Source organism: Salvia hispanica, chromosome 5, assembly GCF_029641045.1.
Source record: "Salvia hispanica isolate PSC_SH4W2 chromosome 5, Shi_PSC_v1, whole genome shotgun sequence".
NCBI lineage: Eukaryota > Viridiplantae > Streptophyta > Magnoliopsida > Lamiales > Lamiaceae > Salvia > Salvia hispanica.
Window position 1 is genome coordinate 42,260,847 of NC_142696.1, and position 13,099 is coordinate 42,273,945.

At 35.4% G+C, this 13,099-nt stretch overlaps 1 protein-coding gene across 7 annotated transcripts; it reads left to right on the plus strand.

Moving 5' to 3' along the window:
• The first annotated feature begins 1,597 nt into the window (after positions 1 to 1,597).
• LOC125187925 (transcription factor GTE10-like) lies at positions 1,598 to 9,877 on the plus strand. Of its 7 annotated transcripts, none has more exons than XM_089058627.1 (12): positions 1,622 to 1,740; positions 1,852 to 1,939; positions 2,035 to 3,650; positions 3,739 to 3,787; positions 3,876 to 4,034; positions 7,683 to 7,741; positions 7,966 to 8,026; positions 8,112 to 8,177; positions 8,256 to 8,371; positions 8,854 to 8,914; positions 9,021 to 9,151; positions 9,238 to 9,877. In XM_089058627.1, the coding sequence occupies exons 3-12, from the start codon at positions 2,307 to 2,309 to the stop codon at positions 9,511 to 9,513; spliced, it is 2,322 nt and encodes a 773-aa protein (XP_088914753.1). In that variant the 5' UTR covers positions 1,622 to 1,740; positions 1,852 to 1,939; positions 2,035 to 2,306; the 3' UTR covers positions 9,514 to 9,877. The 7 variants fall into 7 exon arrangements, with proteins under 7 accessions (XP_047940550.1, XP_088914753.1, XP_088914754.1 ...); XM_089058628.1 differs by having other exon boundaries at positions 2,232 to 3,650; XM_089058629.1 differs by having other exon boundaries at positions 2,240 to 3,650.
• Positions 9,878 to 13,099: the final 3,222 nt, after the last annotated feature.

Sequence of the window (13,099 nt, forward strand, 5' to 3'; positions counted from 1 at the left end):
AATGTAAAGCGAAAAGCAGTAAAGGATTGTATCTTCGCCTCCGTAGAGACGGTGTTACACCACAGCTAGATCCAAAAGTGAACTCCCCAAAATGATTCCCCTCAAGTGTGTGTAGAAAAGTGAAAAACTAAGCTCAGAGCTGAAAATGAAAAAGAAAAAAGTTAAAAGTTATATCATGTTGATCGCATGGTCTTATTTATAGTGGATAGAGCTTCTAGACCGTTCTTGTGATTCCCATTTTGCCCTCCAATCGGATGCTCCTCAGTCTAGTAACTCTTCCTTCTTCCGTTCACTTTTCCCGCCAGCTTCTTCCTCCAGGCAATCATCGTCTTCTTCCTAGGGCTGGCAATAGTGGACGCTTTATTTGGCCACATTTCACTTTATTTTATTTTTTGCTTATTTTTACAATGAATATTAAAATTATTGGTAAAAAAAAATTAGAAAAAAAAAATTATTAAAAAAGAATTAAAATTAATGGCCAAAAACCAAATCATTTTGATTGGACTCATTTTCCCAAAGTAATCAAAAACCATTTTAAAAAGCCCAAAATTAACCTATATTCTTCCTCATTTAAAAAAGCCCAAAATCGACCTATTCAAAACCCTACTTTTAATCTTTTTCCTCATTCTTCTCCCCTTTCTCTCTTTCTTTCGAAAATGAAAAAAAAAGAAAAAAATCAAAATTCAAAATCGGCGCCGCTGCGGCTCACCTACCGCACAATAGACCGCCGCGGGCACCGCCGTGGCTAGCCGACTCTCGGCGCGTCCTCGGCGAGTAAGTGGCGGAGGGCCTTCCGCCCCATCCCAGATGTCTACGCCGCGCCGGAAGCTTCCTCCACTATAGTTCGCCGCGGCTAAGGCGATTCCGGCGCGCCGCCCCTACTGTGGATGCTCTTATGACTTTCAGAGTAGAATCGTATTACTCCCTCCGTTTCACTATAGTTGAGGCAGAATTTTTGGGCACGAAGTCTAGGAAAGGATGTTGAGTGTGTTAAATAAATAGATAAAAGAAATAAGAGAGAGGAAAAGGTAAAGAGAATAAAGTATAAAGTGAATAAAGTAGAGAGAATAAAGTAAGAGAGAACAAAGTAAGAGAGAACAAAGTAAGAAAGAGAAAAAGTTACCATATATGAAAATGATTCAACTATGAAAAAACTTTCCGAAATAGAAAAATGACTCAACTATAGTGAAATGGAGGGAGTAGTATATACGGAGTTCTACTGCTTACCTTTGTCCATGAAAATAATTTTATTAGTTGATAATAAGAGTTTTAATAAAATTGGTAAATTATGAGAGATTTTTGAGAGAAGAGATTCAAGTATTATTAATGAAATTGAAATGCACCTCACTATAAAAAAACATATATAATTAATTTTAGTAGGCAATCAAAAAAAAATTTATTTTTCGTAAACATAATATAATCTCCTAATATAATATATTAGCAAAAAAGTACTTACTGTAAGAAGCCCAAATTAAAACCCATAAAAGCCCAAGCCTGAAATTCACGATAGAAGTCAACGTACGTTTTTAGCAGTCTGAGATCGACACGTGTAAGTAATTGACACGACGTCGCACAGTGACTCAATTGCTGCCGAGTCGTGCCCCTAATTACTGAACTCGATTCATATTTTAGGCCATTAGATTAAACGGCACGAAATCGGCGGTCAAAATTCGTTGCAGCTCTCGTCTTTAAAATGCCGTGATTCCTCGCAGCCCGAGCGCCTCTGCGATTCTCAAACTAGTAAGTACTCTCTCTCTTTTACGTATGTGCATTTATATCCTTTTCTAGGATTATGGAATTTTTCAAACAAAAAATCTCAGCCTTTTTTTTTTTTTTTTTTCTGGCTTTTAGGGTTCTTGCTGAAGGGCTCGGGTAACCCGGTTCTTACCCTCTCACTATGCTTTTCTAATTTCTTTTCTGGATCCAAATGATTGCAATCGTATGTTTTCTTTCTACGTAGATTAGGTTTTGTTTCTTTTTTTGGCTTTGCCCTCGAATTGTCCAATTATTTCAAAGATGTGAAATTTCTTTCAGTGGGATTTGGGTTTGGTGTTGCATAACCGTTCTAGATTGGGGTTTCCTGAGATTTCAGCTTTTGTTTATGGCATCTTTTTTATTTCGATCGAATTTGAGCTGTTTTCAGAGGAAATGAGATTGTGAATTGAAGTTGTGTGGAGGTGGAAATATTCGCAAAGAATGCTTTTTGAACAACAAATTGTTATACGTGGTAGGGATTCAGGTGTTTCATACAGTTGAAATCTCAGATGAGGAAGATTTGATATGTGTACTCGTTCAGCTTTAAATTTATGGCACCAGCCATCCCGATAGATTACACAGGGCACAAGGAGTCGAAGAAGTTTTCGAAGAAGGTGGGGTTAGGGGATATGATGGGGAAAACTCGAAAAGTATCTACGGGTTATTCCAGTGGTTTTGTGCCCGACTATCGACATGCGGTTGAGACAGTTGCTGAATCAGAAGGTTTTGGGAATGCGGGCCGCCCTGATGCGGGGTTAAATTCTCTGCAGGATGCTTGTGTTCCGAGTGGGAAGTGCATTGGCTTCAATGTTGATGATTTTGGTAGGTCAGTTGTGCCAATTCGAACACTGTCACTTTTGAAGATGTCTTCTTCAGAGAGAAGGGATTTAGAAATTAAGCTGAAGAGTGAGCTTGAACAAGTACGTAAGTTTAACAGGAAGATAGCTTCTTTTAGCTTGGATAGAGTGGTGCATCCACACACTACTGGTGTCCATAACCATCAAACTGGAGCAAAGAGACTTGCTACGGCAGAAAGCTTGCCCATGTCCACCATGAATGATGAGGCCGTGACACCAGGAAAGAAAAAAGGTCATTCTGGAAGAAATGGACCTCGCACTAAAGGTGGACCTTTGGCAGCTAGGAAAACAGAGTCGGTGAAGCATGGTCTTCCACAAAATACTAGTTTTGTTATATTGATGAAACAATGTGAGACTCTGTTAAATCGTTTGATGGTGCAACCTCATGCCTGGATTTTCAACAAGCCAGTTGACGTTGTAGCTCATAAAGTCCCAGAATATTTTGATATCATCAAGCATCCAATGGATTTAGGGACAGTAAAAAGTAAATTACTGTCGAATCAGTATTCCACTCCCATGGAGTTTGCTGCAGATGTGAGACTCACCTTCAAAAATGCAATGACATTCAACCCACCCAAACATGATGTTCATATCATGGCTGAGATTATGAATAAATACTTTGAAGTGAGATGGAAATCAATTGAGAAGAAACTTCCACCTACAGCTGATGATTCCACGGCTTCCAAGTCGAGTGTCATTATAGAACCTGAAAGTGCTTATATGCCTCGTGCTAAGAAGCAGAAAATTGCTTCTAAGGAACCGAGAGCCAGGCATGAAAGAGATAAGCCTGCAATGAGTGATGTTGAAAAACAAAAACTGGGGACCGAGTTGGAGGAACTAATGGCTGAGCTGCCAGACAACATAATTAATTTTTTGAAAGAGAGCACTTTGCACGGTAGTGAAGTAACTGAGGATGAGATTGAAATCGACATTGACGCGCTTACTGATGATACACTGTTTACTTTACGTAAACTTTTAGATGATTATCTATTGGAGAAGAAGAAACGTCAATCAACATCAGAGAACCATGATACTGAGGTAACCTGCAAGTGCTTGTGTATCTGCGTTATTCTCAGATTGTGATAATTATTCTCAATGGGTACTTATTTATGAATAATTTTAACAGATGCAAAGGGAATCTGGGTTTAGAGATTCATCTTACCTGCCTTGCGAAGGTATTTTATTTTCCAGATGAAGTTGCACCTAGACATTAATCGCAGCATTGTCATGTTTGACTTTGTCTTACCCCTGAAAAATCATCAGACCATGCACGAGCTGACGAGGATGTGGATATTGGTGGAAATGATCCACCTCCTATGTCCAGTTCACCTCCAATTCGGATTGATAAGGATGTTGCTGAAAGGAATAGTAACTGCAGTGGCTCAAGAAGTTCCAGTAGCGAATCAGGCTCCTCATCTACTGGTCTGTGTTATTATGTACTGTTTTTTATGCACTGTTTTTGTGTTTCTTGCGTCCTTATCCTGCTCTTCATCTACTATATTTTATGCACTGTTTTTGTGTTTCTTGCCTTCTTATCCTGATCATCATGTAGAAGTTCAATGCATGGCTCTTTTGTGAACCCTAAAACCACGCTTGATGCTAATATCTTTCCATAACCTAGGCTTTTGGTTTCAGATCTACACCATATTCTTAGAGTTCAGAACTTATCTGATGGCCCCATGTGGGTAAACTTGTTCTCTCTTGGATCTTTATTGATGTGGAAACATGAACTTCCTTGTTAAGTTGTGTCTAATTTCAAGATTTTAATTGGATTGAAATTGGAATCGTGCAGAACTGTGGATTAATTTTAATTACCTATAAGGTTCACTAAAATTATTCCCTGATGTGAACAACTTGAAGTTATCACAATTAGTTCTTAGTATTTGCTACTCCCTCCGTCCATAGTAATAGAGTCATTTTGCCATTTTGGTACGTTCCATAGTAATAGAGTCATTTACCTTTTTAGTAAAAGTCAACACATTTTTCCACACCTACTTTACTCTCTCTTACTTTTTTCTCTCTCCATCTCTCTACCTTTTCCATTTTCCACTTTATTCTCCCTTTACTTAACTCACCTAACATAATTTTTTTTAATCTCCGTGCCGAAAAGAAACGCCTCCGTTACTATGGAACGGAGGGAGTATTATGATTTGAGGCCTTAAGTTTGAAACTGGATGCATAATAGTAAGACATTGTATCTTCAAGATGCAGAAAGGAAAGGAAAGGAATTTGGTGGATTTATTTGGAAGTGATTGCAGTAAAAGGTTGATTACCCAATGTGCAAGATCACAGATGTATTGTTGTTTGACTTTGTGTGAAATGGTATATATTCTTTAAAGAAAGATGGAGTTCTTTGGAAGTGAATGCAGTAAAAGGTTTATTGCTAGGTTGTACGAGTACCAGCAATATAAAATGCACTGTTGTTTGTGTGAAAAGGTGAAATAGTTGTTCTTTTAAATCATTGATAGGGCTGAGCTCCCATTCTACATTGGCTTCATGGTGTATACATTTGCATAACTGTGTTTTTTATCTGTTTTAGAAATGAAAATGAGTATTTAAAGAACTATTGTATATTGTACCTTGAGCTTGTTGATGTGGATCTTAGGAAAATGATTAATACTAGTTTCTATACTATCATAGTTAAATAGTTTTGTGAATTACGTGCACAATATGTTATATTCCAAAATTGTTACATGCTTGGTGTCAGTTTGGACCTGAGAACACCAGCATTGTATGTTATGCAGTTTTAGTTTCAATGGTGGCTGTTGTACAATTCTTTGTTGTGCTTTGATATGTCTCATTGTATGTCTTGTGTAGTTGGATACTCGTCTTTATGCGAGACACCAAATTCTGTTATCATATGAACTTCCGCTTGCAAAACCTGATTTAATGTCAGGAAGTGTTTAATGTCAGGAATTTCACCTTTTTGAGAATTTAATGGCTGGATAGTAAGAGCTGTTCTGAGATGAAGTGTTTTAACTGTAGATAGGTTGATCACTGATTACGTGGTCCAGTGTGGTGCTTTCTCATCAGGATAGATTCGGAAAAGTGCTGTAGTTTGTAAATTCCATTGACACAGCCAAGACTGCTAGCACATTTTGTCGGTGAACAGTGAACAATAGGAAGAACCATGCTAAATTATGGATTACATTTGTTTATGCTAATGGAGAGGGTACTATTCAGAAATGTAGATACCTGTCAAGGATGTTCTAGTACTAATCAGAAGTTTTTAGTTTTTTCTTCATTCTGCAGTCTTCACTGAGAGTTGTCAACTTATTTCAGTTGGATTCTCTTTTGCATCTTGTTAATCATATTCATCCTTGGCAATGCTTCTGCGTTTTTGTCATTTCATTTTTGCGTTCAACAAGTATACCTTTTTTTCTGCTTCACAGGAGCACATGCAATCTGTATTGAAATTTTGTATTTATGTTGACCATAACCTTTTCCCCTCATTCCGGGGAAGTTCCGACAAGACTCTTTAGTTGGCCATGGTGGTTTTTCTTATCTGTCTTGTTGACGAATAGATGGTGTGCTGGATTTTCCGCCACAGACACCTAACTCTCCAAAGGAAAACATATTTTACTCAAGCATACATGTGCAGCAGAAGGGCCCCTTTAGCTGCCCATTAAGCTTAATTGTCATTCTATTACATGTCTTTTGTTGTTTAATAATTGCTGCCACCATTTTACTTTGAGCAGATTGTTTTACAGTTACCTTTCCCTGTTTGCTTCTCTCTGACCTGTCTTCTGTATTGGTTTTCTTTGTTGTCTTTTGGGTGGAAAACATGACTTATAGGTGCTCTAAACTGCTATCTTAGGCACATGCTTAGCAATCATGCAACTAGACTACTAGAGGGCTTTGTACTATTTGCTATAGCACCTGAATTAATCATTACTCCCTCCGTTCCCTCTTAGTTGAGGCGAAACTTTTTGGCACTGAGTTTAAGTAAGGGTTGTTGAGTGTGTTAAATAAATAGATAAAAAAAGTAAGAGACTGAAAAAAGTAGAGAGAATAAAGTAAGAGAGAGTAAGATAAGAAAGAGAAATTTTTTTCTATATATAGAAATGACTCAACTATGAGGGAACTTCCCGAAATGGAAAAATGACTCAACTATGAAGGAACGGAGTGAGTATAAAACAAAATAAAATAAAGACATATATTGGAGAAAAGATGCCTATGTATTATACAAGTACAATGACTCACGTGTGTAGAAGGACTACGATGAGGTTACAACCTAAACCTAGGAATAATAAGATCTATCTACTTGCAAAGTCCATTTAAATAATTAGAGATATATACAATTAACCCAATACGTCATCTGCAAGCTTATGCTGAAATATAAACATAGAGAAGGTTAATTTGTATGTACTTTACTGCTTTACGCCAGCAGATAGTACTCCTATTTGATATTTTTTCTCTCTAGCTCTAGATTCTTGCATTGTGCTATTATATGCTGGATAATTTCTGGTCATAAGATGATGAGCATATAAGATAGGAAGCCCTATCTTATATCCTGTGAAACCGATGTGGGATCGTATCAATCCATCCCTCTTTTAAACCGGACGTCCAGGGATGGCACACGCCGAGTGGCAAACCCAAAGCGATGGGCCCACCATCCCCTTTGCTGCCCTTTTCCTCCGAGCCAACATTTTTCGGGGGCACCCCTTTGGTCACACCTACGGGTAGCCCCTTCTGTAGGACAACCGGATCCACGTTCTCCGCACCAAATTGATAATCATATAAGATAGGAAGCCTTATAACTTAACCCAAAACCATGGTCAAAGGTAAAGGGTTGACTCCCCTCTTATATGCTATTCCACACTTTCGTGTGAAACTGATGTGGGATCGTATCATAAAAACAGTATTACTCATTACTTTCCTGCATCTGCATTTACATCTACATCTACATCATCTGTACTCATGCTTTTGCTAGTCTTGTTTGATTTAATCCACAGCCTATAGTTTTTTTAGCTTCTAGTATCTGTATATATATTTATAATTTTTTTTTATCATAATCAGTAGGTGGAACTAGCTTTATAAGTTATAAATTTTATCCTTTCCATTTTGCAGATTCGGAAAATTCTTCAGCCTGTGAAGCTGATGGTACCAATATCTCAGTTACTGCAGGAGTGAGTATATGCCCATTTTGTAGTTCTTCTCTATACTATCTCTCTTAATATATATATGTATATACTATCTCTCTTTATATATATATGTATATATATTATTTTTTTATTTTTAATTAAGTTTCTCTGTGGCTTTGATTCAGCACTATTTGGATTTTGATCCACTGTATGTGATTCTAAGTAGTATGCGATTCTATGTGTATCTTACCTTCTTCGTTAACTTTCAGAAAGCTACAAATGATCAAGAAGATCTCAGGGAAAAGGACTTGCGCGATCAAAATGATGGAGGTCAGAATTGTTAGAAGTGCAAGATGAATTTTCTGTAAATGCACTTTGAATTCTGATGTTAGAATATATTCTTAAATGTATGCAGATATCTTGGATGGGAATGCTGATCAATATCCAATGTCATCCATTGAACCTAATTGTCCTCAAGAGGGTAAGCAGTGATAACTAATGAAGAGTGCGAGCTATTAAATGTGCAGCGTAATCTCACCAACAAGCTGTAACATTTTAGGGGAGAGTGCTCCACCAGATAGGCAAGTCTCCCCTGACAAGCTATACCGTGCAGCTATATTGAGGAGCCGGTTTGCTGATATTATAATTAAAGCTCAAGAGAATACAACCGAGAAAGTATGCACCTTTGACATGGCTAGTCAAATTCTATCTTTCTTGATTGTTATTTATCCTTGCAATGCGTGCTCCAATATTAATCAATTTCCATTAATGCATGGAATTTAGGATAATTTTAGGATAATTCATTATTAATTATATATCTAAATAATAGTTATCTGAATTCATGTTCTTGGGTTTACACGTCGTCACATACTCATGTTTGTTATAAACTTGAAACTTTCGTCTGTGTTAGAAATGAAAATAATATTTGAAGAACTATTGTGTTATTGTATATTGTACCTTTGGCTTGTTGATGTGGATCTTAGGAAATCTTGAAATGAAAAATCTTTGATTTGTGTGTTTGTCATTAGGAAAACACGACTTAAATCTTTAGTTGAAAATCAATACTGATTAGTTCTGTTTCAGTTTGCATTTTGTCATTAGGAAAACACAATTTGAAATTCATATCCCGGAATCATTCGTGATGTCTGAAAATGCAGGGAACAGATTCCGAAAGACTGAAGCTGGAGAAGGAGGAGCTTGAAAGACGAAGAAGAGAAGGTTTTAGTTGAATGAAATTGTTCCAAATTATTATACTGTCAAGATGTTTCTTAGATTTGTCTAAAAAGTCTCCCATGGTTGTGGTATGGACTCATATTTTGATCAGAGAAAGCAAGACTCCAAGCTGAGGCCAAAGCTGCCGAAGAGGCTAGAAGAAAGGCTGAAGCAGAAGCTGCAGCAGAAGCCAGAAGGCAAAGAGAACTTGAGAGAGAAGCTGCACGTCAAGCTCTGCAGCAGGTCTCCCCTTGTAATGGCTAAGAATATACTGACATTAGTCGCCCTATTGCCCACTTCAATATAATTTAGCTTTGCTTTCCTGACAGATGGAGAAGACGGTCGATATTAATGAAAATAGCCAGTTCATGGAAGACCTTGAGATGTTTAGAGCTGGTCCAGATGAGCATTTACAGAGCTTTATTGACGAAGCAAGCCCAGAAAATTCTCAAAATGGTCTTGGTAGTTTCAAATTCCCAGCAAATAGTAATCCACTAGAGAAACTTGGGCTGTACATGAAGAATGATGAGGAGGAGGAAGATGAAGCTCAACCTCAAAGCATCGAGCACGAACCATATGATACAGAGGAAGGAGAGATTGATTGATGGACTATTTACAAGTAATATGGAATTTATCCCGATATGTTGATGCGAGGACTTTAAAGGTACGAAACTTCATTGTTTAATGAAAACATTTATGGTCTCTGATGAAAAGAACCGGAATGTGGATTGGGTTGCATGGGTACAAGATTTGATATCCACATTTTTTCTATGTTTCTGATGTCGAATGCAAGGCATTGTCTTTTGTCTTTTTTTTTTTTTTTTTTTTCACTTTCTTCTAAAATGGTGGGTGGATGTTTTTGCCGGACCCATAGAGTTTTAGGGGCTAGTTTAGTGGCATGTCACGCATCCGATTTGAGCAAGAATGTATGTAAATACCATTTTCCAGTTTCTTTTTTTCTTGGCCTTATTATCTTTTCTATTGCTGTGTACTATTAAAAAGTAAGTATGGGCAAGGCAAGCATATAAACTTTTGAGTTGTACTAATACACAGTGCAAAAAGAAAATATAGGAAATTATTAATCCCAAAATGATTGGCCCAAGAATAAGGCATACATTTCCTTAGGGTTTCAAAGAAATTAATCTAACAAGATCTTATTCTTGCAATCTTCTTTACTAAGTTCAAATGCACAAAACTACTTCTCATTCTTCACACATTAGAATAAGTATCACAAGTAATGGGGCATGAGTATATTTTGCCACGTAGCTGTGAATTGAATTCGCATTTTTTGATGCGTGAGATGCTGCTAGCTCGCACAATAACGGTGGCTGGGACAAGCATAATATATTGAATTTATTTTTCATGGGGTCGGGGTGTAGTATATTTTGCGTATCTACTTCTGATCTAATGTCGTCGAATAAAATTAATTTGATGTGATACAATTTTATGGCATTTGTTGATACAATTTTGTGGCATTAATAATCGTTTTCTAATATGTATTGAAACTTTGGAATATCTCAAGACCCTTCATAATTGCTAATATACTTTCATTTCATTGAAAAAAGATCCTAATAATGAGACATGATAGTGAAATTTGGGAATGAATTAAAGTTAATGTATTGACACCATCATTTTTTTATTTTAAAACATCTGAAATTCATAAATACTTCATACATTTATAGCTAGCTAGTGAAACATTATAAATATCGACACTTTCACATTAGATTCTCTTTTTACATTTTAATTTATGCTTTTATCGTTAATTTCCAGTCAAATTTAGGAAATTTCCACCATTTTATCTTTTTTGGCTATATCCTATGTTCCGTTAATAAACACTAGTACCACTTTAATACAAAAGACATCCAATTTAAATTTATCCTAAGTTTGTTGAATTTCAAGGCAAGCAAAGTATTTTATCAAGACATCCAATTTAAATTTATTTAAGTTGTTACGAAGCCACTTGGCACTTGCTAATATGGGATGATATTTTTCTCCTAACCTTTTAAGTAAGTGTAAGCCTAAAGCGAAGCACATAAGAGTAATCAATGGAAAGCATATCATGAATCATCAACTAGGGTTAAGGTTACTAATTCAGGATTATAAAATTCAAAGAAATCTAATTATAGGTATAAGACAGCCAATAAAATAATTCAAAGTTGGTAGTTCTAAATCTCCCTAAAAAGCAGCAATTATTGTGGCTGTTTTTAAGGACTTTGGAAATTTCGACTCATTGGAACAGCTAACCTAAAATAGTCCAAGCTTTCAACTGCCAAGATGGACACGTGGCACGAACCCAGATGCCGTTTTCTATCTTTAGCTAAACACTCATTATTACAAGCATTGAGACAAAAAAGAAGATTATTTTATTGGCTCTCTTTTAATATTAAATCCATGCCGATATTAAAGAATGTGATTATTCAGTGATGTGTTCGAATTCAACTGGATCTTTTTATAATGAGTTAGATTTTGCTTATCTATATTTAGAAAGCAAAAGTCACACTAATCAAGATAGAATCGTATTTATCAATATTTTTAATGTTGCTTATTACTATGTGGAGCACTATTCTATTATAGGAGTTTTAAGGGCATAATCTGTGTCTGCCACAGAGATAAGCGTAATCAATAGTTGATTATAATAATTGAGTTTGATTAATTCAAGTAATACAAACGAAACGACAAGGGTCAGAAAACCTAAACTAAATCCACGTAGAAGAAACTATAAAGATATTTTCTCTACATACCAATCAATAAAACAATTTATTTAAAATCCAAGTGATAGGTAAATTCATAGAGAACGTGACCCAAAAAAAAGAAATAGTAATATATATTGTGAATGGTGACAATATGGTGCTAATTAGCCATGTATATATTTCGTGGAAAATAAGTCGGTTGTTTTATTTTAAGGAGTTTGTATATAAAATCTACACATATGGAGTGTTTGTTTCTTAATACAGATTATATACTAGCTAGTACATACCTAAATCTAGGAATAAATGGTTGATTTTTGTAAAAAAAAAAGTAGAGCCTCAAATACCAAAAACAATTATGTTTACGCCCCTGGTTTCAATTGATGGTATCTAGATTCGATGTATTAGTATTAGTAGGTATAATGGCGACAGATGATATCTATATTATAGCGACTTAATCTATTGTTTAATAAGTTTAATAATCTACAATTAGTAGATGACCCAAGTCTCGTGATCTCATATTGAGAAGGACATGTGGACGATGGATATTAGATGACGAATGACTTCAACTTAATTTTTGTAAAATTTTATCAGATATTTTTGCTACTTAATTAATTTAAGTTTGCTTTAAAGCGGCCCATACCAATCAACTTGAAATCTTCTACATAAAGCTGATGAAGTCAATCTAGTTTCTCTACTAAATTTGGTATATATATTATATTTAATGTTTTAGTGAAAATATCAATCAATGCTCCCTAACAATTTAACACATTTGTTTATGTTGACGATTATGACGTAGTGTATGAACATGAGATGACACCCCAAGGGAGATAATGTATTTTATCCCGAATCTAAACTCAATTACTTAAGTTTTACGTAGACCCAAAACTTGAATTCTGAATTTATTAGTTGTTATCCTTTTTCTTTTTTTCTTTTTTCTAACAATTAATTGATAATTTATAGGCAAATTTAGGAAGCAAATCAAATAAAAAACACAATAAAAGTAAAAGAAATAGAATCAGTTTTGATTATGTTTAGGGAAGATCAAACATTTTTACTTTTAAATTTGAAATTTAGAAGTACCATAACCCTTCCTTAATCACCGTTAAGGTACCATGGGGTAACTATGTAAAATACAAAAAGAAATGTACTAGTATTAATTAATTCCCGATTTTAAGAACGTGAGCTCATCTACATTGTTATCTCTCTTACTTTATTTTCTCACCATTTTAACTATTTAATATTATTTTCCTTTTCATTATTCTTTCTTTTATTTTATTTTCTCTCCACTTTAATTGATTATTATCATTATCCCAAAACACGTGCTGAAAACAACACAATCACATGAGTTGGGACGGAAGTATTATAATAAAATGTGAGTAATATTAGTTGGTAGAATATGAGATCACTACCTAAAGTAGTAAAAATGAAGTGAAACTATTAATAAGAAACATACCAAAATGGAAACTTGAACACATAATGGAGAATAGAGGAAATATTTTCT